The 26,060-nt window shown below is 44.7% G+C and overlaps 1 protein-coding gene across 1 annotated transcript; it reads right to left on the reverse strand.

The window, feature by feature from the left end:
* Positions 1-7,070: 7,070 nt before the first annotated feature.
* On the reverse strand, positions 7,071-23,290 carry LOC147984731 (uncharacterized). The gene is made up of 3 exons (XM_087541232.1): positions 22,965-23,290; positions 7,446-7,758; positions 7,071-7,100 (listed from the first exon to the last, which is right to left on the reverse strand). The coding sequence occupies exons 1-3, from the start codon at positions 23,288-23,290 to the stop codon at positions 7,071-7,073; spliced, it is 669 nt and encodes a 222-aa protein (XP_087397358.1).
* Positions 23,291-26,060: the final 2,770 nt, after the last annotated feature.

Consider the following 26,060-nt stretch of genomic DNA (forward strand, 5'->3'; position numbering starts at 1 on the left):
CGCCCTCCTATGGCGACTGTGGCCTTGGGAGAGAGAAGTTTTTGTGTTGTCTGTAGTGTAGACGGAAGCGGCAATGGTGGTTCTATGAATGAGGCAGAGATGGAAGACAATGGGATATTTTGCAGCGCATCGACGGGGATGTGTGGGAGGCGGTTCATCGGGGACGTGGTTCTAGTGGTCGTGGGGGTCCCCGTTTGCAGTCCGTTGTGGCAACTGCCCAGTGGGTGGCATGGGTGGTGGCCTAGAAGAACTAACCGTCCAAACCAAGGGTTTTTACTATCGCACTGAGTAGTCTTGTCAAGCTGTACTTACCAGTTGATTATCCCACTTACACGTCTCAGGGGTGGTGACGATGGCATTTTGCACTGTTTATGTGACATATGCTTGGTGATGTTTTCCCGTGTGGATGCGCAGTATTGTTTTCCACTGAAGTCTTATACACTAGTTGATCACAAAACATTTTTAGTGCCCTGGGAGTTGTTGCTCAAAACTGGGACTTATTTTATTTTTCATCTGTCCCAATCTAAGTTAGGCCTTTATAGTTTTTGTATGCTCATTTTAGTTCACTTATGGTTTAGTGCTGTGTGAACTGAATTGTAATTTCATACAGTGTACGGTTTTGAAATTTGGTGTCACAGTGGTGTGAGTGGCCTTACTGTTCCTGCTTTTTTAGTACTGATGTCATATGTATGTTTGAACTGAGTTTTTTGGGGGGGGGGTTGAGATTATTTACGACGAAATCATTCGTTAAGGTGTGGAAAGATTTTATATAAATAAGAAATTTAGTAGAATTGACAAAGAAATCTATTTGAGCTTCTTGCATTTTAGTAGTTGAAGTAGTCAGATTTATATAAATAAGAAATTTAGCATAATTGACAAAGAAAATCTATTTGAACTTCTTGCATTTTAGTAGTTGAACTTGTCAGATTTTATATAAATAAGAAATTTAGCATAATTGACAAACATTATCTATTTGAACTTCTTGCATTTTAGTAGTTGAACTTCAAAGTAATATTTTAATTTGATGTTTTAAATTATTTACATTTAACAGATAGGCTATTAAGGTCTCTGCTTTTTAGAGTTTCATTGTTTTTGTATCATAATTTTTCCTTTTTTATCATCCGTGGTGCAGAGCTAAATTTATTTTTATTTTTATTTTTCGTATTTAAAGTTATTGCCTACGAACTAGTATTTGAACTTTTATATTTTCATTTTCAAACACTTTTCTTGTAGTTTATATTTCTTTGCCCGGCGCTCTGGTTTGTTTAACTGGGCTTATTGTTGGGATGTTTGTAGACGATGGAGGCTATTGGGCCGTTTTCCGGCCAAAATTGCCCGCGTGCATTTTCGACACTGCTGGATGTGCGTGTGCTCTGGGTTTAGTCCCACCTTGCTAAGGGAGAAGGCTTTCAACCTGTTTATAAGCGCGGCCGAGTCCTACTGGTCGAACTCCTCTAAATACTTACCTGAGCGCTTATACACTGCGCTCGCTCTCTCTCATGACCTGTGGGCCCTGGTCGGCTGGCCCTGCGTTGTGCGGATTACTAGGGATTCACCCATGGGCTCGAGTTCAAGTATCTAGCAGCGTCAGGGCCTGTGCCTGTCCTTGGGCGGTCAATTTTTACTTTTTGTTTGTTTGAATCTAGTACTTCACTTGTGACGCCCCAACACTGACGCTCCAGAAGACTTCCATATTTTTCTTGACCGCCGTGTGTTTCATTTGTGCTTGCTCTATTTATTTTTGCATTGCATCATGTCATCATGCCATCATGTCATTAATCTTTGCAACTCAAATAAATAAATCGTATGGATCTTCGGTCCATTTAAATCGAGGGATATTCACAATGGGGATTTCTCTTTAGAACATACACTCCAAATATTATTAGGGAGCTATAATAATTATTCCATTCTTATGGAATCACCAAAAATACACTTGCAAATATTCCCCATGCATTTGTTATCTCACTCCTTGACCTTGAACCTTGTTCATAAATTCTTTCGTCATTTTCCCGAGCTCCATCGAAATTCTCATTCGTTTCTGGACCTTCCTAGCACCCACTTTCTATTAGAACCCATTTGAATTAAATTCGAATGACTTTGAATTTAATTCTTGCAATCTTGCCCACTCCATTTTTGTTTGAACAAGCTCATTTTTGCGAGCCGAGGAAATTTATCCCCATGCCCAAATCATGTCTCCACCCATCCTTTTTTTTCTTTCCTTTGCTATTTTCTCTGGGCAATAGACGAGAAGTAAGGAGAGAGCGAGCCCAGCAGCTGCTCCAGTTGGCCCGAGGCCCAACCAATCCCCCTAAACCTAACCCTCACCCGATCTATAGCTGGCTAAATGGGTCGTTTTTCTTGGGCCAGCCCATGATCACACCGGCAGGGCCCGCCTTGGGCCAGGCACGGCATGGGCTAAACGGGCTGGGCCTGGCACGCGGCACGCCCTGGGCCTTGCCTGGGCCTGGAGGCACGGAACGCAGGTCGGCACGGCACAGCCCGATTATGTTTTATTATTTTTTATACATCTATATATGGCCCGACATGTAAAAAATGGCTAAAAACGCTCAGTGCGTCAAATAATAGGCTCAAAATATGTAGCCAACCGTGCTAAACGGGCCAACGTGCCGGCCCGTTTACTAACTGGGCCGTGCCTGGGCCTGGGGAGCAGCATGCTGGCCGACACGGCACGACCCGTATAGTAATCGCGCCCTGGCGGGCCGTGCGAGGCCAGGGCGGTCCATTTGGCCAGGTATGACCAGATTCCCTCACCCTCTTCCTCTCGTCCTCCCACGCCACCCCCATATCCCTCGCTCGTCCCGATCCAGCGGGCCTCCCTCTGCAGCGCCAGCCCACGACCGTGCCTCCTCCAGCCACCTCCCATGGAGCCATCACCCCGCGCCAAGCCTTCGCGTCGCTACCTACCTGTGACCTCCTCTGCGAGTCCCTCCAACCCCAGCTGCTCCCTTGAACTCCAGCAGGACCCCGCCGCCTCTTCGTTGGACCGAGCCACTGCCGGTCACCTTCACTTCGAGCTGCGGGAGAACGCGCCCGCCGCTACAAGTCCACCATCGCTGCCTCGCTTGCCTCCGCCCCGAGCCACGCCCTTCAACGGGGTCGACGTCGTGCAGCTTGTCCCGCCTCCTGCAGGCCTCCTCACCGCCGCGCCGAGTTCCTGCTGTCGCTGCTCCTTCACGGGGAGCTTCGCCACGCCAAGTTCCCCGTGCCTCGACCCCGCACGATCTTGTTGACCGGTCCTCTACTTCCCCTCGTCCCAAGGCGCTCCTCTGCTCTCGCCATTCTCTGCATCCTCTGCTCTTCCTCCTGCTGGCCACCGAGCGCCACCGTGCCTCCCCTGCAGCTACTCCGGCGAGCTCCAGTAGCTCCGCCACGTTCCGGTGTCGCCGGATGACCTCCTCTTCCTTCTGCCCTGCTGCTGCCTTCGAGCACCATCGGTGCATCTAGGTTTGGAACCTGCCAAGTCCCGCACAAACCTGGATTCGCCATGTTCGACTACCGATGACCGCCTCTGGATTCGTCAAGTACATTGCCGGCAAGACCAAGGACGCCCGAATGAGTGCTCTTGACCAAGACATTTGTGCTACTACGTTTTGGACATGCCAAGTCCCTCGGAAAAATCAGATGTGTCAAGATCGCCCCGCTTGTTGCCAAGTAACACGACGCCCGGAGCCCTCGGATCCGTCACGTTCCACTATGACATGTACAACTACCGTTGACCCTGAAGACCTCGGATTCATCAAGTTCCCACAATGACTTAAGTGTACCCCGCCAGATCGCCAACTTCGGTTACCGTCGCAACCATGTACAACTACCTCCACGATGATACGAGAACAACTACCGTCGTTTAAGGCCGCTGAGTAACAACGACCATTGACGTGTACGACTACTTTGTGAACGTGTACTCGACGACCCCGGAGACCTATGTTGAACCAAATACCCCCTCGTTGACCCGAACATCTACAGGAAATCGTGTACCACTACCATCAAGGGCCGATAGTACCACTACTTCTACTACTGTCGCGGAACGACTACTTCCTATACTTCCCTCGACAAACTTGAACCGCCCCGGAAATGCATGCCTTGAAGGTATAACCCCGAGACGACGCCGTGGACCGTATGCATGTGTGTTGTATGACATGCCCGTGTTTGCACCGTGTCCGAGATGTCCTTGCATGTTCCTCCTTGTTTGCCATGTCGTCTACCCGTGGCACCCTTATTCCGCACACTTATTCTTTTTCACCGGCATCTAAATCGAGTTACCGGAACCGGAACGTTGCCGTGGCACCATTTTCGTTATCATCTCCGTGGCACCCTTTCTTTCCACCATGGTGACAAATGGTTCATAATATGCTCATGTCAACTTTTAACAAAAATTGCATAAAACTTTCACATGTCATCCGCATCATGATAATAACATTTAAAATGTTTAAACTTGTTGTTGCATTAAATTGCTAATGCACATGAGGATTTACTGGAATTGTTGTTTGATGTTTCCAGCCTCATTTAAAATGCCTAACTATGTATTCTACTCATGTTTCACCTCTTGCCATGTTAGAACATTTAATTTTGTTGGGTACATAACCGGGAGTGAACTAAATAATCGAATGTGGTGTTTCATCAATATGCAACTTGTTACATATTGAGCTCCACTTAACTTGTAGTGTCGTTTGTGCACTTTGCCATGCCATGCCTCATTAAACTGTACATGCATCATACTTGTTTGTGCATCATGCAATGGTTATGCATCTTTGTTTACCATGTTGCTTGCTTCTTTCTTGTTTGCTTCTCTCGTTAGCTTCGGTTTCATTCCGGAGTTGTGAGGATTCGTTCGACTACGTCTATTTGTCTTCTTCATGGAGTCATTCTTCTTCCTTGCGAGATCTCAGGCAAGATGACCATACCCTCGAAATCACTTCTATCTTTGCTTGCTAGTTGTTCGCTCTATCGCTATGTCGCGCTACCTACCACTTGTTTATCATGCCTCCCATATTGCTATGTCAAGCCTCTAACCCACCTTCCTAGCAAACCTTTGTTTGGCTATGTTACCGCTTTTGGTCAGCCCCTCTTATAGCGTTCCTAGATGCCTGTGAAGTTGAAGTTTGTTCGGTGTTGGAACATGTATATGTTGGGATATCACAATATCTCTTATTTAATTAGTGCATCTATATACTTGGTAAATTGTGGAAGGCTCGGCCTTCTGCCTGGTGTTTTGTTCCACTCTTGCCGCCCTATTTTCCGTCATACCGGTATAATGTTCCTTGAGTTTGTGTTCCTCACGCCATTAGGGTTATCGGAACCCCCTTGACAGTTCGCTTTGAATAAAACTCCTCCACCAAGGCCCAACCTTGGTTTTAACATTTGCCACCTAACCCTTTTTCCCTTGGGTTCTGTTGACTCAAGGGTCATCTTTATTTTAATCCCCCTGTCCATTTCTCCTCTGAGTGTTTGTCCAACCTGTCAACCGTCAGTGGCAACCAGGGGCAACTCTGGGTTGGCCTAACGAAAGTTTGGATAATCCAGTGTGCCCTGAGAACGAGATATGTGCAGCTCCTATCGGGATTTGTTGGCACAGTCGGGTGGTCTTGCTGGTCTTGTTTTACCATTCTCAAAAAATCTTGTAACCAGGATTCCGAGCCTGATCGGGTCTTCCTAGGAGAAGGAATATCCTTCGTTGACCATGAGGGCTTGGATGGGCTAAGTTGGGACACCCCTGCAGGGTATAAACTTTCGAGAGCCGTGCCCGTGGTTATGTGGCAGATGTGAATTTGTTAATGTCCGGTTGTAGAGAACTTGACACTTGACTTAATTAAAATGCATCAACCGCGTGTGTAGCCGTGATGGTCTCTTTTCAGCGGAGTCCGGGAAGTGAACACGGTCTTGTGTTATGTATGAACGTAAGTAGTTTCGGGATCACTTCTTTATCACTTCTAGCTTCTCGTCCGTTGCATTGCTTCTCTTCTCGCTCTTATTTGCATATGTTAGCCACCTTATTTGCTTAGCGCTTGCTATAGCTCCACCTCATTACCTTATCCTACCCATAAGCTTAAATAGTCTTGATCTCATGGGTGTGAGATTGCTGAGTCCTCGTGACTCACATATACTTCCAAATAGTTGCAGGTGTCGACGAAACAAGTGCAGGTGATGCTACCGAACTCAAGTGGGAGTTCAATGAGGATCGGGGTCGTTACAATGTTTTGTTTCCTAGTGATCAGTAGTGTAGCCCAGTTGGGACGATCGGGGATCTAGCATTTGGGGTTTCTTCCTTTATTTTGGTTCCATAGTCGGACTTTTGATTGTACTCTGGATGATGTATGTTTAACTTGTTATTTGTGTGAAGTGGCGATTGTAAGCCAACTCTTTATCCCTTTCTTATTCAGTACATGGGATTGTGTGAAGATTACCCCTCTTGCGACTAAACCACCATGCAGTTATGCCTCTAAGTCGTGCCTCAACATGTGGGAGATATAGCCGCATCGTGGGTGTTACATAACTCCACCAGTAACTTGGACTGATACTTTTTGTTCTAGTTGTGTGGAAGTGTTATTTTTTCATTTGAAGTGTTTTGCCTTGTTTTTTGTTTATTTTTGTGATTATTCTCAAGGGTCTTCTGGTGTCATTTTCAGCACTATGGTACTTGCGTGTAGACTAAGTTGTACTGATAGTCCAGTCATAATAGCACTTATGTTCTGAGTCTGACATTTTTTTTGGGGGGATACGGACTGATGCTTCTTTGTACTTTTTATTGTAGTAAGTATGTACTATCCGATCAAGTGTACTAGTAATGTCATTCTTAGTCTGCAAGAGACCAACATAAGTGTGTGCTGATTCTTCTTAACTTTTTCTATTTGTAGTACTTGTTAATTTTCTAGCAGATACATATGAATGAGAACAGTACATGAAGTACTAAGAATTACTGCTTTAACTTTTGAAGCGTTGTTAAGCAACTGAAATTGTGCTAACTGTTTTCAATGTTATTTTTTCTATACAATACTGAATCTAAACTACACATGGAACAACATTGTGTGATTAGTTGCTTCATAACTAGTACTTTAGAGCAGCCACAAAGTTCCATTCAGAAGCTACATTGAATTTGAATTGATCGATTAACAAAATACGAAGCTACCAATCTTATATAATGAGATAAGCAAAACAATGTACTTGATGACATAAATAAACCTGTTCAATCATGACAAGCATGAAATAATCATACTGGTTCAGCCCAACAAGAGAAAACTACTAATTTGAAACAACAAGATAAAAGGCAAGCACAAGCGGAAGGAAAATGAAGGCGGGCTTTGATGTATCTTAATCTCTAAAAGGGGCGAAAGGGGCGGTCATAGTAGTTTTCAGCCTCCCGCGCTTTTGAAATTTCCCAACCATTTGTGATATTGTCGATGATGTTCCATGACTTGTACGTGGCATACACATCTACTCCCGTACTCGATGAGGTTGTCGGGCAGCAGGCTGACCCCCCATAGTTTGTGGTCTTCCAGTGTGTCGATGTTCTTCTTCATTCCTTTGTAGAATGGGTGGATTACGCTGGCTGCAACATCAGTCAAGGAGTTGTACTCTTTTCCGGTGTATGGAACTCTCCAGATGCACCGAATGTCGACGTACTTGTTGGGGTTGATCATCGGAAGGACCGACATCTTCATCTTCTCTTTGTCGCTTTCAATGCTGAAACCGGCAAATGTGAACAACCTCTCATGCTTCAGCATCTCGTTGAGGTGCTTGGGCCTGCAAGGGAAGAGACATTTTGAAGATTAGCATTACTTTGATGTTTGAATTCTTCATTTTTGTTTTGTTTTACAAGCGATGACTCCATGAAGTCGATGCTTATATAGCATAATTAATTCATGAAATTATTAAACAAAGTTCTGAAATTAAATTCATGTACATCATGTTATTTTTCTTTTTGGATTATACATAGTTTGAGCCAATGTTCTATGTGCTGCTTTAGTACTAGTTGGTTTACTTTTGTTGAATAGGACAACACATACCAGTGCTTCAGCAAGTTCTTAGGTTTTTTGCTTATGAAAATAACATTAGACAAATTCAAAAACTACTTCACTACATCAAGTTTAGAAACATCTTTTTAATACATTGAGTACAGAAACTACACTAACAGATCAAGATCAGATACTACACTAGTACATCAACTTCACAAATTAATCTTCTACAAGATTTTTTAAATAGTAATCCAGTGTATCAGGTTCAAAAATACATTTATAGTGTATCTAGTTGAGAAAATGCAGTAGTGCATCCACTTTCACAAACCACACTAGTACATCTAGTTGGGAAACAAGTTTGATGAAAAATTCAGGATAGAGTTGAAAGTGCTAGTGATCGACTAGAGGGGGGGTGAATAGGCGATTTTTATGAAAGTCTTCAAAACATGTAAGTTTCGAAGACAAATGATAGAAAGAAACCTATTACCATGCAGCGGAAGGTAGACTACACTAGGCAAACCATAGTCACGTATTCAATGAAGTGAAATAACAATAACTAATGGCAGCTAGGTAGTAAGGATCAGTTAGGAAGATATTGTTAAGCCAATCAGAACAAGCAGTCACTCAGTGAAGATAGAAGATAATGCAATCATACAATGACTTCACTAGGACCAACAGTAAGTAAAGGGAAGGGAAGGATGAAACCAGTGACTCGTTGAAGACAATGATTTGTTGGACCAGTTCTAGTTGCTGTGACAACTGTACGTCTAATTAGGGAGGCTGAGATTCAACTCAGAAGACCTCGTCTTCACCTTATTCCCCTTGAGCTAAGGACACCCAGTCCTCGCCCAATCACTCTAGTAAGTCTTCAAGGTAGACTTCCAAACCTTCACAGACTTCGTTCATCGGCGATCCACAATGACTCTTGGATGCTCAGAACGCGACGCCTAACCGGCTGGAGGGTTCACAGTCCTCAAGTGTAATAAGTCTTCAGATCACACAGACAGGAAGACTTAAGTGATGCCTAACACTCTTTGGCTCTGGGTGTTTAAGGCTTTATCCTCGCAAGGAATTCTCTCTCAAAGGCTTCGAGGTGGGTTTCTCTCAAACGACAAAAGTCGTACTTTAACTCTGAGCAGCCAACCGTTTATGGTTGTAGGGGGTGGGCTATTTATAGCCACTTGGCAACCCGACCTGATTTGTCCGAAATGACACTGGGTCACTAAGGAACTGACATGTGTCTCAACGGTCAGATTTCAAACTCTCATGGCAACTTTACTTGGGCTACAAGCAAAGCTGACTTGTCCGGCTCTGGACAAGATTCGCTCTCATTGTCTTCACTCGAAGTCATAGGTTTTTGGTTTAGGCATCACTTCAGTCATTCTGACTGGTTCTCCTGGACCCCACTTAACAGTACGGTGGTTCCTATGACTCAACAAAGAAGAAAAAGAACTACGAAAGATCTAAGTCTTCGCGCTCCATAGTCTTCATGCGATGTCTTCTCTTGTCTTAGTCTTCAATGTGAATGTCTTCACATACCACCTTTGACTTCAATGTTTTCATACATTTTTAGGGGTCATCTCTGGTAGGAAAACCAAATCAATGAGGGACTTCTACCTGTGTTATCCTGCAATTCTCACAAACACATTAGTCCCTCAACTAGGTTTGTCGTCAATACTCCAAAACCAACTAGGGGTGGCACTAGATGCACTTACAATCTCCCCCTTTTTGGTGATTGATGACAAACTAGTTGAAGTTTTCAACAGGGAATATAATATGTGATGTTGTAAAGGATAAGAAATTGTCTTCATAAGTTGCAAGGGCTCCCCCTGAAGATGTGCATATAAGGAATTTGCTTTTGGAATGCAAATGCACATGGCAGGTTGTACTTGTGGAGATCCTCTTCAACTTATGATGACAATTCATCATGCATGAAAAGTATGTGAAGATCATGCATAATGAAAAATGGACGTATGCAAATGATCTAAGTGTGGAATTTATCGTCGCACATGCAGAATTTATCATCGCATGACAGAATAGCAAATAAGTAGCAGACTACCATCGAATTTAAGTGTTACAACTCAAAGAACCAAATGTATCAAAACGAGAGTTGTAAACACCAGGAAAAACATAAAGTAACCGCCCATATGGACCCGCTTGAAGACTATCAAACTCATATGCTTCTCCCCCTATTGTCAGTAAGGACCAAAAAGGTTTGAAGACATAGAGCACCTACTCGTTCCCATGAGGAGTAGGTGAAGCAACAAGGTCGTCGGTGTTGTTAAGCGGTGCAGACGAACTCGGGGCAATGTGGATGCATGCTGAAGTAGGGGGCGGTGAAGTAGCATCATCTTCGTCCTCGATCACTCTGGCATTCACAGTTGCCGCGGAGGAAGAGAACTCAGAGTCTTCAAGAGATGGAGTTCGTCGCAGCACAGTCCTTCGGGGAGGTGTGGAGTCAAACTTGAAATGTTCAGGGAAGCCATCCTCGTGAAGATCATCCTCAGAGAACATAAGCGTCAGCCCTTTCCATGTACGCGGACAGGTTTCATGGGCAACGAAGGCATTCTGGGTGGCAAGATTGCGAATGCAGTTGACATCCACCAAGAGGCTTTGCATTTGGCGCTTCAGCCAGTCATGATGCCTATCTTGTTTCTGATGAAGGGCAACCAGAAGCTCTCGGTCATTGAGAACACGAGATCGCTTCTTGGGCCGTTGGGAAATAGTGCTTTCAGTGGCTTCAGTGAGGGCACGATGAGGTGCACGTGTAGTACCAGCCAGAGGATAAACACGAGTGACTGCTTCAACTCCTTCAATGTTCTGAGAGAAACTTTGATGCTCAGCATTCTGAAGACTAAGAGGCTCCTTGGCAGGCTCTTGATAGATGGCTTCAACGGACATATCCACGTCAGGCAGAAAGATCTGATGATTTCGAGCAGAGGGATGATATGAGATAGCTGAGTGAAGTTTGATCAGCGGCATTATCCATGGAGCATAGAACTTCAAGCCAAAAAGATCAGATCCTGATGCAGCAAGTTGGCGGATGAAGAAGTCTTGTGCATTGAAGCATTTGCCATGAAGAATATAGAAGACCAAAGTCTTCATTGCACCTTCCAGCTTTGCATGTGGAGAATGTCCTTCGATGGGCCAGAGAGTTCGCCTCATAATGTGATAGATAGTGCGTGGCAGATACTCAAGGTCTTCAACAAAGAACTCCTTAGGATATGCAGCATCTGGAGGCAAAGGCTTCATCATACTAAGCATCTGACTCATGTTTGGTTCAGGCTTCTGAAAGATGCTCTCCATAGCTTCACTGTGAAGCTGACAGCCAGGTTCATAGAGATCTCCAGGAGTGGGCAGACCAGTCTTCGGATGAACATTTCCTGTCATCCACTCGAGGACCCAAGTCTTCGGATCTCTGTTGTAGCCACGTATGTGAAGAGTGGCATAAAATTGGAGCAGCAACTCTTCGTTCCAGTGCTCTTGGTCGGTGATGAAAGGCAACAATCCAACCTCTTTGAAGCAATCCAGAGCTTCTTCCAAGCAAGGCAGACTAGTTATTGCTTCGGTGTCAAGACGCATATGGGGGAAGATGCGACCTTGATTGTACAGAATGCATGAGTAATAACTTCGCTGCGGATAGCTCCAGAACCGATCAGAAGATATTCTTTCCCTTGAGTAGGGGTTCTTGGAGCTATTAAAGAAAGTGTTGTCTGCTTTGAAGCCGTTGACATTAAAGGACCCAGGTGCTGATGCAGGACCTGGAAACCTAGGCAAGCTTGGCATTGGCTTCTGTACCTGAGGCCTGTGCTCAACATGATAGTAAAACTAAGGACCAGCAGCAGGCGCAGGAACAGGAGCAGTAGCATCATTGGCTTCACTAACTTCTGGTTCATGGGTTGATGTAGGCTCCACATTTGCTTCAGCCATGACTACGTCATTGGCTTCATTTGTGTTGGTGGTGGTAGCCACAAGATTCTCAACCTCCACTTGATGAGCTGGAGGGTCGGGCACAGACACGTTCTCCTCGAGAACAGCTTCTTTGTGAGACGGGGGTGTAGCAACTCTTGAGGTTTCTTCTTCATCGGCTGATGCAGCCAGAACATCTTCAGCCAGTTTGGCTTCGGATTCAGTCACAGTAGGAGTGGCACCTGGAAACACTTGACGTGCAACAGATTGGTGAGGCACTTCTCCTTCTGGAATGCTGGAAGGAGGGACTTGAGACCTTGATCCTTTGCGAAGCCTGCGGAACGCTGGCGACGCCTTTGGAGATGGAGTTGGTTGGGCCTCAAAGTCGTCTTATTCTTCTTGCCGGGGTGGTGTGACTTGTTGTTGTGGGTGATCAGCCCATGATGCATCCTGAGCAATTGGCGTCAGAGGACGACCAATGCTGATGAGTTTGCTGTGCGTAAGCACAGGCGATGATACCTGTTGGTGCTCGATCTGAGGAAGAACTACATCATCTTCAACATTGTCATGGTGACCAATGTCTTCAGCAGTGGTGGGATCAACTGCTGGAATGTCTTCAGCTGCATGAGCCTCTGTGGAAGCAGGTTCATGGACAATCAGTTGGCGCTCTTGGTGTGTAGATGTAGGGCGAACCATTGAGATAGGTTCAACAACTAAGGGCTCTGTGGGAGCAGCCCGATCCTTCTTGGTCTTGCGCTTCTTCTTGGAGAGAGCAGCATCAGAGGCTTTAGGATGTTTCCTCTTTCTGGCTTCAGCCTCAGCAGTCCTCGTCTTCTTCAGTTCTGAAGCGGTTGACCTGACCTTTGGCTTCGAGCCAGTCATGCTGGCTGGGAATACAATGGGATGTGCTTCCTACCTTGGTGCGTCGGGTTCGGCCACAGCGGGCTTCTTCTTCTTCTTTGCAGCCATCCTGGGATCGATCCCAGGACGCCCAAGGGCCTTGCTCTTCTCAGCCTCGTTGTAGCCTTGCAAACACTTGTCAGCCAGGCTCTTCATGCGCTCACGAGAACCTTGAGCTTCTTCACGCTTCTTGAGAAAGGCTTCTTTGAGCTCGCGCAGCATGATCTTGAAGTTCTTGACCTCTTGCACGCTGCTTGGCCATATGCTTCTTGAACTGAGCTTTCTCAAAGTCGATCTTTTGCTTCAGTTCAACGATGCGCTGAGCTAGAGCTAGCTCTGAAGCAATGGCGCCATGGAAGGCGACACTGAGGCTAATTGGAAGTTGCAGTTCTTCAAAGCTGAGGTTGGGCGTGTCAAACCATTCATCGATGAAGTTGTCGATGATTGCCACGTCAAAGAGAGGCAAATCATTGAAGATTTCTACTTCTTCTTTGCTCTTGATCAGTTGCTCAAGAGCGTCATCTGCAAGATCTTGATCGCTAGATAGATCAATGGCATCGTTGCGTAGAATAGCAGCAGCAGTCAGTTCTTGGCTGGTGTGCTACAGAGGCATCCGGACTCTTGAAGGCTTGGAGATGCATGATAAATCTTCAGACTGCACACTGTCTTCAGGAGGAGCAGTAGCCAGTGGCTTCGCCCGTGAGATTTTTGGTGCTGAGGTAGGCTTTGAACCTTTAGGCTTCTTCAGTTTCTTTGGCTTCGGCGGTGCAGGCGCTTCATCAGATTCAGCGTCATCTGCAGGCTCATCCACGGCTGTCCCTTGAACCATGATATGAGTGATGAGACCTTCCAGGTTGTAGAAGGGCCCAACAAGATTGGGTTTAGCTTCGCGGGTGCCATCGGCACGGGGAGCAGAGGGACCAGGGTTGAAGTCTAGTCCCAATGACTTCTTGTTCTGTTTCGCCGAATTCTCGGCAAACTCGAAGTTGCGTTTGAACAGATTGTCGTCACGACACCATAGTAGTGACGATGGGTGTGCATCTGCAGGCTGTGGTCCTCGGAACATGCAGGGATGGAAGCCTTGATCAATGGCTTCGTCTCTGGACCTGGGTTGAAGATTTTTGTATAGGATGTCTCCCCAAGGTCGCTTAATGGCATTTTTCTCAGCATATTCCTGGGTCACAAACCGGTATTTGAACCATTGTTCTGCCCAATATCTTCGAATCCCTTGGATTTGGGTCTTGCGCTGATTGTAATCCTCTTCAGGATCTGTCTTGTAAAGCTCTGAGAGGTCATCAGGCAAATCTCTTGATGTTCCCCCACGACGCTATCTGCCACCCTTCCTCACTGATTTCTCTGCAGCCATGAACTTCAAACTGAATGGCTTCAATACGTTCAAAGGCTTTCGCTTGCTGGACAAACAGGAACTGGCTTTGGGAGAATTTATATGATACTGTAAGAATTCTGCAAATGAATGCAGACTATGAGAACCAAGGGATTCTCCCACGGACATGTACCTGTGACAGCATTAAGGTGCGAGGGAAGGGGAAGAGGTCATATGCATTCTCAGAAGATTTTGAAGATAAATCAGTTTAGAAGACATTGACCTCATCGTGCGAAGACATTCACTCATAGATAAAGAGTTGGTTCCAGATTTGTACGAATCCATGGATCAATACAAGTGAGGAATCTAACTACTTTGTGAAGCATAAGTGAACATACTAGGCATATTATGAGATGCAGTATGAAATAGATCCAACTTGTGTGAATTGAAACTTCTTGTGGCAAAAAGTGATGAATCTATAGGATCAAAGGGGCCGTAAAAAGGAAGTTTTCTTTACCACACGAAGAACTGCTAGACGGAGTGGAAGAGGAGGCCGAGCAGTTCGATCGTCTGTGCCCTAACTTGGCGACGGAGGACACCTATGGCGACGGCGGAGAAGACAATGTTCGCGGCCGGCGTGAAGATGGTGTTGTCGAGGGCTAGCAGTGGCTCTAGGGTTCGTGCGAGAGTGGAAGAAAGGATAATGACTGTGGTGAGACGTGTATTTATAGAGACAGGGACGGCACAGTGTTATTACACAGGTGCCCCTGGCAATTCACATCTGAAGGACACGTGGCCATCATGCAACATATCGGAGATTGTTCCACGTTCCCACGCACGCCTGGATTGTCGGGTGGTCGTTCCCACTTCTCCGGGTTTCATGTGAAGGAATTAGCATTGAAAATGGACTTAATGTTTGTCTCGGTATCTTCTGCAGACAAGGACGCAGAGAAGACATTCGATAGTTTCAAGAGAATGCTTATGATTTGGAGAGATAGAGTTTGAGATACAAAGCATAGAGAGGTTAGGGTCCGATCACATTCACTTAGTTCAAAAGTTTCAACAAGAAGACATAGCTATAAGTGAATGCTGTAGAGGACAGAACACTAGTATATGTACATATATGTGAGAAAGACAACCAAACCAACATAGTGAGGATAATCATGAAGACAAGTTGAGAATGAAGACAAACAAGATGTGAAGACATAGCAAATGTAACGCCATGGGCAAAACACTTCAAACAGAAGAATTTGGTGGTGGCGTTACCCACCGTATAGGAAGTATTAGACCCAGACACGGCACACAATTATCGTGGCGCTCCGACGTCAAATTCCACATTAATGTATGCACACTTAGAATGTATGTCTTCATTGATTGAAGATATACTTTACTTCGTGTGTTGCACATCTAAGTCATCAATATGCATAAGTGTTAGGATGTGTGCCTGATCACAGGACATTTGAGGATTCCAAGATATTTAGCTCACACCGTAACTTGCAAAATCTCTTCTCATCCAAGGGCTTGGTGAAGATATCTGCCAATTGCTCTTCAGTGTTGAAGTGTATGATATCAATATCTTCCTTCACAACATGATCTCTGAGAAAGTGATGACGAATTTCAATGTGCTTTGTCTTCGAGTGCTGAACTGGGTTGTTGGCAATATTGATGGCGATTTCGTTGTCGCAGTAGAGTGGCACTTGCTTCAGATGAATGCCATAGTCTTTGAGTGTTTTCTTCATCCACAGAAGCTGAGCGCAGCAAGATCCATCAGCAATGTATTCAGATTCAGCAGTGGAGAGAGATACACAGTTCTGCTTCTTTGAAGACCAACATACAAGTGACCGTCCCAGAAAATGACATGTGCCTGATGTATACTTGCGATCCACCTTGTCACCAGCATAATCAGCATCCGAGAATCCAACCAGATCAAACTCTGAGCCCTTTGGATACCATAATCCTAGAGTTGGGGTGTAAGCCAAATATCGAAGAATTCGCTTCACAGCTAAGTGATGCGATTCCTTTGGTGCCGCTTGGAATCGAGCACACATGCAAACACTAAGCATAATATCTGTCCTAGATGCACATAGATAAAGTAAAGAACCAATCATGGAGCGGTATACCTTTTGATCGAACTCTTTACCATTGTCGTCGGGACCCAGATAATGTTTGGCTGGCATTGGCGTCGTGAAGCCTTTGCAGTCTTGCATACCAAACTTCTTCAGGAAATCTTTGAGATACTTCTCTTGAGATATAAAGATGTCATTGCGTTGCTGACGTATTTGAAGACCAAGGAAGAACTTCAGCTCACCCATCATGGACATGTAATATTGCTCTTGCATCATATATCCAAACTCTTCACTGTATTTCTGATTGGTGCAGCCGAAGATAATGTCATCCACATATATTTGGCACACAAACAGTTCACCATCGTATGTCTTCGTGAAGAGAGTGGGGTCGAGGGAACCAGATTTGAAGCCTTTGGTCTTCAGGAAGTCTTTGAGTGTGTCATACCAAGCCCGAGGAGCTTGTTTGAGGCCATACAGTGCCTTCTTGAGCTTGTACACCATGTAAGGATGTTTTGGATCTTCAAAACCAGGCGGTTGTGCAACATACACTTCTTCTTCAATCTTGCCATTGAGAAAAGCACTCTTCACATCCATTTGATATATAAGTATGTTATGATGATTTGCATAGGCTAGCAATATGCGTATGGCTTCAAGTATAGCCACAGGAGCAAATGTTTCATCGAAGTCAATCCCTTCAACTTGAGTGTATCCTTGAGTAACGAGACGATCTTTGTTTCTGACAACTTGACCATGCTCATCTTGCTTGTTGCGATATATCCATTTGGTGCCTATTATATTGTGCTTCCGAGGATCAGGACACTTAACCAGTTCCCATACATTGTTCAGCTCAAACTGTTGAAGATCTTCTTGCATAGCTTGAATCCATTCAGGTTCCATGAAGGCTTCTTCAACTTTCTTGGGTTCAGTTATTGAGACAATGCGAAGTGCCCACAAAAATTTGCTAGCTGTGTTGCCGTTGAACGAGTGAGTGGACCTGGTCCATTGATGCTATCAATTATTCTCTCAATCTGCACTTCATTTGCAACACGAGGATGTACAGGACGAAGATTTTGCTCTTGCTAATCATTGTCATTGTTAGAGGGATTGTCTTCAGGCTAAGCATTGTCTTCAAGTTGATCAGGTGCGGAGATGATAACTTCCTCTTTAGGTTGAGCTTTAGAAGGTATGATTTCTCCAGTTCCCATAAGTTTGATTGATTCACTGGATGGAACTTCATCTAACACATTTGGCAGATGCTCTCTTTGTGAGCCGTTAGTCTCATCGAACCGCACATCCACTGTTTCAACCACTTTATAATGAAAGAGATTGAAGACTCTGTGGGAGTGCGAATCCTTTCCATATCCAAGCATAAAACCCTCATGTGCTTTTGGTGCAAATTTTGAAGTATGATGTGGATCCTTGATCCAGCACCTGGCGCCAAATACTCTGAAGTAACTGACATTTGGCTTCTTGCTAGTAAGGAGCTCATAGGATGTCTTGTTCAGAAGCATGTGAAGATAAACACGGTTGATGATATGGCATGCAATGTCAATGGCTTCAGGCCAGAATTTTCTTGGAGTCTTGTATTCATCAAGCATCATCCGAGCCATCTCAATAAGTGTTTTGTTCTTGCGTTCGACGACGCCATTCTGTTGTGGCGTGTACGGAGCTGAGAATTCATGTGTGATGCCCAAAGTATCAAGATATGTATCCAGGCCAGTGTTCTTGAATTCAGTGCCATTGTCCCTTCTGATGTGCTTTATCTTGGCGCCATAGTTGTTTATTGCTCGATTGGCGAAGCGTCTGAAGACATCCTGCACTTCAGTCTTGTAGAGGATTATATGCACCCAAGTATATCTTGAATAATCATCAACAATGACAAAGCCATAGAGACAAGCAGTAGTAGTAAGAGTTGAGTAATGAGTGGGTCCGAAAAGATCCATGTGGAGCAGTTCGAAGGGTTGAGTCGTTGTCATGATTGTCTTCGAGGGATGCTTGGCCCTCGTCATCTTTCCTGCTTCACAGGCACCGCATAAGTGATCCTTCTTGAACTTGACGTCCTCGATGCCTATGACATGCTTCTTCCTTGCAAGGGTGTGGAGGTTCCTCATCCCAGCATGCCCTAGCCTTTGATGCCAGAGCCAGCATTCAAAAGCTTTTGCTAGAAGACATACTGCAAGTTGTGGTCCTGCTGAGAAATCTACCATGTACAAATCATCTTTCTGATACCCTTCAAACACTAGAGACTTGTCATATTCCATTAGTACAAGGCAACGGTATTTTCCAAACATCACAATCATGTTTAAATCGCAAAGCATTGAGACAGACATGAAGTTGAAACCAAGGGATTCAACAAGCATGACTTTATCCATGTGTTGATCCTTTGAGATTGCAACTCTACCTAGACCCAATACCTTGCTTTTACCAGTGTCAGCAAATGTGATGTGACTTTTGTCAGATGGACGTAAAGTTGAGTCCATGAGAAGGCTTCGCTTGCCAGTCATGTGATTGGTAAACCCACTATCAATAATCCATTCTGAAGCTGCTGGTGTCGTACCCTACAGTGTAGTTAGGGGGATAGGCTTCACGAAGAGAATTGTGAATCAAAAACATTTGACGAACCAGTGGATTATTAAAGCTTAGATCGAGATTAGGACTGATAGGGCAAGTAGCAAGCGACTCAGGAACAAAGTACATAATAAGACCATTTGGGCATTTGATCTTGCGCCCTACAAGATGTGTAAGGTCCCCAGCAATAGCATCAGACGATTTTGGTTTTCGTCTCGAGACCTTTCCCTGCAAAAGAGAGTTAAGCTTTCTTAGCCACCCACATCTTCAAGGGTGGCTTCGAAGCAATGAGTCTAAGTGCAGCATCTGAGAACTTTGGCTTTGGAGCCGTAGCAAAAAGTCTTGCAGGTGGACAATAGTACTCATAAGAATAAGCAGAATAGTTCTTGGTCTTATGAACATGGCCGTTTGATGAATCATGCTCATATTCATAGGCCTGAGTATGGCTTCCCTGCAAAACATTTGCATTAGTGCGACTCAGGTGAGTCCTCTGTCTATATGAAGCCTTTGGGCTGTATGAAGCCTGTGGTCTGGGATTTGACTTCTTCACTTGTGGTGTCATGACGACATTCACAGGAAGATTCTCCAAACACCTTTTCGGCACCCAGACCTTCTTCATAGGCGGCCCATTCCTGCAGTTAGTACCAATATACCTGGAAAACACTTCACCATTCTGATTCTTAAACAGTTTATAGTCTGCATTCAAGGATTCATCAATAACAATGGGATTAGCACAAGTGAATCCAGACAGGGTGGATGTATCCGCTGAAGGTTCCTTTGCAGCAACCCTTGTGGTTTTGAGGTACTGCTCAGGTTTCCAGTAAGAGCCATCAACATTCATTTTTCTTTCGAACCCAACACCCTCTTTCCTAGGGTTTCGATTCAGGATCTGCCTTTTGAGGACATCACATAGTGTCTGATGCCCTTTGAGACTTTTGTACATCCCTTTTTCAAGCAATGTCTTCAACCTAGCATTCTCATCAGCAAAAGCAGTGGTATCCTCAGCAGAGGGGTTAGTTACCACATCAACAGTTGAAGATATTGCAATAGTAGCAGCAGTAGAACATTCAGCAACAGAAGTAGCGTTATCACGCTCAATGCATTTAAGACATGGTGGTTCAAATCCTTCGTGAGCTGAACTGATCTGTTCGGTGCGAAGTGACTCGTTTTCCTTTTGAAGATCTTCATGAGTCGCTCTCAATTTCTCAAGATATTGCTTCCTTTGAAGATAATCATAGGAAAGCCTTTCATGAGTGGTTGAGATTGTTTCATGATGACTTTCAAGTTCCTCATACTTAACGTGAAGATTTTTTATGTCTTCAATTAAGGACTGAGATCGAGTCATTTCAGCGTCTAATAGATCATCGCGTTTGTCTATCAGTTTTTGAATGTGTTCCATAGCTTTCTGTTGTTCAGTTGCAATTTTAGCAAGTGTTCTGTAACTAGGTTTGGAACCACAATCAGAGTCATCGTCACTAGATGTTTGATAGTGAGTAGTGCGTGTGTTTACCTTGGCACCACGTGCCATGAAGCAGTAGGAAGGAGCGGAGTAGTCCTTGTCATTTGCATCGGTGTCGGTGATGAAGTCATTGTCTTCAGTGTTGAAGATGGACTTGGCAACGTATGTTGTGGCCAGACTCCCAATGCCAGAATCGGACTCCTCCTCAGACTCCACCTCCGCCTCCTCAGAAGCGGACTCCTCCTCAGAATCCATTTCCTTGCCAACAAACGCATGTGCCTTGCCAGATGAACTCTTCTTGTGTGATGAAGACTTTGAGGAAGACTTGGATGAAGACTTTGAGTATTTCTTCTTCTTCTTCTTCTTGTCGTCAGAGTCATACTCCTTGCTCTTCTTCTTCTTCTTCTTGTTCTCATTGTCCCACTGTGGACACTCAGAGATTTAGTGGCCAGGTTTCTTGCACTTGTGACATGTCCTCTTCTTGCAGTCATGAGCAGAAGCTTCATCATTCCTTGAGCTTGATCGTGAAGACTTTCTGAAGCCTTTCTTCTTGGTGAATTTTTGGAACTTCTTCACAAGCATATCAAGCTCCTTTCCAATGTCTTCAGGATCATCAGAACTGCTGTCAGATACTTCTTCAGATGAGGAGACAGCTTTTGCCTTCAAGGCACGAGTTCGCCCATAGTTGGGACTGTAGTTTTCTCTTTTCTCAGAAAGCTGAAACTCGTGTGTGTTGAGCCTCTCAAGTATGTCAGACCGATCTAGTGTCTTGAAATCAGGACGTTCTTGAATCATCAGGGCTAGGGTGTCAAACTAACTGTCAAGTGATCTCAGGAGTGTCTTGACGACTTCATGCTTGGTGATCTCAGTAGCGCCGAGAGCTTGAAGCTCATTTGTGATGTCAGTGAGTCGATCAAACGTGAGCTGGACATTTTCATTATCATTTCTCTTGAAGTGGTTGAAGAGGTTGCCAAGGACACTGATTCTCTGATCTCTCTGGGTTGAGACGCCTTCGTTAACCTTGGAGAGCCAGTCCCAGACTAGCTTAGATGTTTCCAAAGCACTCACGCGACCATACTGTCCTTTGGTCAGATGACCACAGATAATATTCTTGGCAGTAGAGTCCAGTTGAACGAACTTCTTGACATCAGCAGTAGTGACACCTTCTCCAGCCTTGGGAACGCCGTTCTTGACGACATACCATAGGTCGACATCAATGGCTTCAAGATGCATGCGCATCTTATTCTTCCAGTAGGGTCAGTTCCATCGAAGACGGGGCACGCAGCGGAGACTTTAATTATCCCTGCAGTCGACATAGCTAAAACTCCAAGTGCTTAAACCGAATCACACAGAACAAGGGAGTACCTTTCTCTGATACCAATTGAAAGTGCTATGATTGACTAGAGGGGGGGTGAATAGGCGATTTTTATGGAAGTCTTCAAAACATGTATGTTTCAAAGACAAACGATAGAAATAAACCTATTACCATGCAGTGGAAGGTAGATTACACTAGGTAAACCATAGTCACGTATTCAATGAAGTGAAAGCACAATAACTAATGGCAGCTAGGCAGTAAGGATTAGGTAGGAAGATATTGTGAAGCCAATCAGAACAAGCAGTCACTGAGTGAAGACCGAAGATAATGCAATCATACAATGACTTCACTAGGACCAACAGTAAGTAAAGGGAAGGGAAGGATGCAACCAGTGACTCGTTGAAGACAATGATTTGTTGGACCAGTTCCAGTTGCTATGACAACTGTACGTCTGGTTAGGGAGGCTGAGATTCAACTCAGAAGACCTCGTCTTCACCTTATTACCCTTGAGCTAAGGACACCCAGTCCTCGCCCAATCACTCTGGTAAGTCTTCAAGGTAGACTTCCAAACCTTCACAGACTTCGTTCACCGGCGATCCACAATGACTCTTGGATGCTGAGAACGCGACGCCTAACCGGCTGGAGGATTCATAGTCCTCAAGTGTAATAAGTCTTCAGATCACACAGACAGGAAGACTTAAGCGATGCCTAACACTCTTTGGCTCTGGGTGTTTAGGGCTTTATCCTCGCAGGGAATTCTCTCTCAAAGGCTTCGAGGTGGGTTGCTCTCAAACTACAAAAGCCGTACTTTAACTCTGAGCAGCCAACGGTTTATGGTTGTAGGGGGTGGGCTATTTATAGCCACTAGGCAACCCGACCTGATTTGTCCGAAATGACCCTGGGTCACTAAGGAACTGACACGTGTTCCAACGGTCAGATTTCAAACACACACGGCAACTTTACTTGGGCTACAAGCAAAGCTGACTTGTCCAACTCTGGACAAGATTCGCTCTCATAGTCTTCACTCAAAGACATAGGATTTTGGTTAAGCATCACTTCAGTCATTCTGACTGGTTCTCTTGGAGCCCACTTAACAGTACGGTGGTTCCTTTGACTCAACAAAGAAGAAAAAGAACTACGAAAGATCTAAGTCTTCGCGCTCCATGGTCTTCATGCGATGTCTTCTCTTGTCATAGTCTTCAATGTGAATGTCTTCACATACCATCTTTGACTTCAATGTATTCATACATTTTTAGGGGTCATCTCTGCTAGGAAAACCGAATCAATGAGGGACTTCTACCTGTGTTATCCTGCAATTCTCACAAACACATTAGTCCCTCAACTAGGTTTGTCGTCAATACTCCAAAACCAACTAGGGGTGGCACTAGATGGACTTACAAGAGTACTAATTAAACAAATGAACCAAATAGGGCAAATGAGTGGGATGGGTCACCATTTCATGGCCGCTACGATGTGGTACACCAAGCAGAGTTCCTCCAGGCACAACTGTAGGACTGCTGCCATCCGGGGAGGTTTGTCTTCCCTGGTGTAGTGCACACCAAGGCCAAGGATCTTACGATGCGAGCCGCCAGCCTTCCTCCAGAGCCTAGATATCATCTCATCGGCCTTGTCTGGTTCACTGGTGCAGACGATCTCCAGCATCTCCTTGCCGTGGAGCGCAACCCCTATGAGGGTTTTGGCGTACTCGCGCTTCTTGCCGGGGACATGAACGTCAACGAGGTTGCTGCTCTTGTCCGACGTCTCGCCAAGATGTGTCATGCTAATGTTTTTTAAAACAATTTTTGTTTTTTGAAAGTATTGTTTATATCAAGATAATCTTTGAAAGTATTTTTTATAGATAAATTAGTTTTTCATCAGTAAAGGTGTATTATTTTTGCATTTGCTTGAGGTAATTATTTTTATGTACTGATGGACTTTCTGAACTAGGACTGGCAGAAGTAGACACATCTTGTTTTTGAAACGATGTTTTTTGAGGTGTTCACGGGTGTGTTTGGTTACTGTGCCTTTGTACTGACGAGTGAGAATTATCAGTACTGATGTACAATAAGAGTTCAAATTTTCCTTAACATATTTTTGCTAAGTTACTGGTCAATAGTAGTGTTGGCGTTACATAAATCCAGATAAGTATTTTGATATGCATTTGTGACTGCATGCAAAAGGATTATCAAATGGTTTACATAATAATGTCACTTGTCCAGCGGGCACAAATCACAGATTATATCTTAACTATAGTACTGATCGAGAAATCAATGATAAAGCTAAATAAGTTTTGGTAATGAAAATGTTTCTGATATGTTTCTTCATTGTGTACCGTGCAACTGAGAGTACAAGCTTATTTTTCAGTTGACACAGCAGCATAACCACAATGGATTCTTCAGTCTTGAGCTCCTCCTAACTGGCCCCAAATGTTGTCCCTTGTTGGCGCCCTTTCCTACTTGAGCCTTGGCAGCTTCATCGTCAGTTTCAGTTCTCATCCCCAACACTGTCATCTGCATTGTCTTCGTCTAATTGGTCGTCATTCTCATCAAACTCTTCTTCTTCATCCTCTTTGTTTGATTTTTTGGAACTCTAGACCTTGCCCTATTTCTATTCAGCGCCACTTACCTCCTTGCCCACTTTGCACGTGCGGGCATTATGTCCATCAGTTCCCCCACACTTGCGGCAAGTGTAGCTGTTACGTGTGTCGTCTCCATTGGTAGAAACCCGGGCGGCTCCAATCTGCTTCTACAATGTTTGCTTGTTCACAGTGGCATCTGTGCGGAGTGGGCATGTGCGGTAATTATGGTTGGTCACGACATTGCAGAATCCGCATGCCCTTATCCCGGGAGGTTTGCCGTCCGGGCCAAATTCCACGCGCCTGATGGGGCGTCGCGGCTTTTTGGCTGCTGCTTTTGTTGTTTGCGTCTTACTCTTCCTCCCATTTGTGTTTGAGAATATGGGTGGTTTAATCACCCTTTCCTGCTACTGCTGGTAGGATGTCCTTTTTTCATGTCGTTCACCTAGAGAACCATCAAGCTCATGATATTGCATGTAAGCATGTTGGTGCTCTTTAGTGTGCACATGGGCAAGCTCTGGTTGCTGTTGCTCATCTTCCTTGTTGTCAAATGCGTCAATAGCTCCCAGATGGTTCATCTCGGATAACATTGTAGCAATATCCTGCTCAATGGCTTCATTATCCGCGACACCTCCATTTTCAGCAGAATGCATGGCGTCGATTTCTTGTTCAAGTTTGTCCATGACAACCCGTGACCTCGCCATTTGCTCTTGGCTTTTCAAGCTTTTTGGGATGCCTTGTTTGACGCTACTGTCCTCAAGTCATTTATGTTGAATGTTGGCTGGATGTTCGGGCGTTTAGTGTATCTCCCAAGGATATATATCTCTGGAACTCTGGCAGCCTTAATTGTTTGCATCATGCACAGGACATGCACGCAGAAAATACATGTATTTTTTTTGAAGAGGTGCATGTTTTTTGTCATTTCATTCAAACAAAAACTTTGCAAAAAAAGTAGTACAGTATGTAACATGTTTTAGTCCTCACCTATGTGGTCCCATAGCTTGCACTCGCACTCATATGTTTTTCCCATGGGGTCTGCAACCACCTGGAACGCGTGTTGAGCCCACGCCGACAGTTTTTGCGGGTTATTGTAGCGCATGAGGTACTTTGTGGGCTCTTCTGTCTTTGTCGCCATGAAGAGTGTGCTCAGCTTTAGCCTTTTTCTGATCTCGCTGTGCATAGCTCGTGAGTAAAGCTTTGCCATCTGGGTGTCAAACCCATAGAAGGTCAGCGTGTTTTGTTCCTTCTTCCCATGCAAGAATGATGACCAAATTATTAGTTTTCTCACAGAAAAAACTTGTCTAACTAATAAAGTTTAACTTTAGAAAGCATGCTATTTTTGTCTTATGACAGGTGATAGAGTTATACCCGGTTACCCATTGTCTCCTGGTTCTCTGTCTGCCTCCTGGTTTTGATGCAGGAGTTTACCTGGCTGACAAATCAGTGAAGGTTTTGTCTCTCAATTACGAAGTTCTTATTGAGCACATAGTTCATGCTCTCACTTCATTGTGTGGATGTCATTTTGGCGCAAAAAAATTCTTTGAAGTAGGCTGATATCCATCTCTCACGCTCGTTCCACGTGGCCACCATTGTGGCATCATCATGGAGGTTGTACCTATCCATGAGTCTTTTCCAGGAATCCTCAAACTTAGTTGGCATGAGGGGCCAGTTGAGGATTGATGTCAATTCATCCTTAAAGTCTTCATGCAGATTGTACAGGTATGCGAGGTGTTCCCTGTACTTCTTCATAATGTGCCAGCAGCACAGCTTGTGTACTGTGTTATTGAAAGCATCTGGGATCGCCAAAGCCATTGCCGGGCACTGGTCTGGTAATGGGAAAAGTTACGTGGAGTGGTCAGTAGATGGTGGTGCATATATACCAATAAAACTGACACAACATTTTTACTGTGTTATTTTCCTTTTTTGGGTGGGGGGTTGGGGGGGTTTTGGCGGTTGTACCTGTGAGGATGCATG

Source organism: Triticum urartu, chromosome 2A (genome assembly GCF_056163025.1).
Source record: "Triticum urartu cultivar PI428250 chromosome 2A, HENAU_Tu73, whole genome shotgun sequence".
Taxonomy (NCBI): Eukaryota; Viridiplantae; Streptophyta; class Magnoliopsida; order Poales; family Poaceae; genus Triticum; species Triticum urartu.

What these genes read in the sequence shown, in the direction of transcription:
- LOC147984731 (XM_087541232.1), bottom strand. Translation starts at nt 23,290, where the DNA reads ATGACACATCTTGGCGAGACGTCGGACAAGAGCAGCAACCTCGTTGAC. An exon ending in ATCGTAGCGGCCATGAAATG is followed by an intron (nt 7,759 to 22,964) that starts GTGACCCATCCC and finishes CTTCCCTTGCAG; the next exon opens with GCCCAAGCACCTCAACGAGA. An exon ending in TCGAGTACGGGAGTAGATGT is followed by an intron (nt 7,101 to 7,445) that starts GTATGCCACGTA and finishes AATTCAATGTAG; the next exon opens with CTTCTGAATGGAACTTTGTG.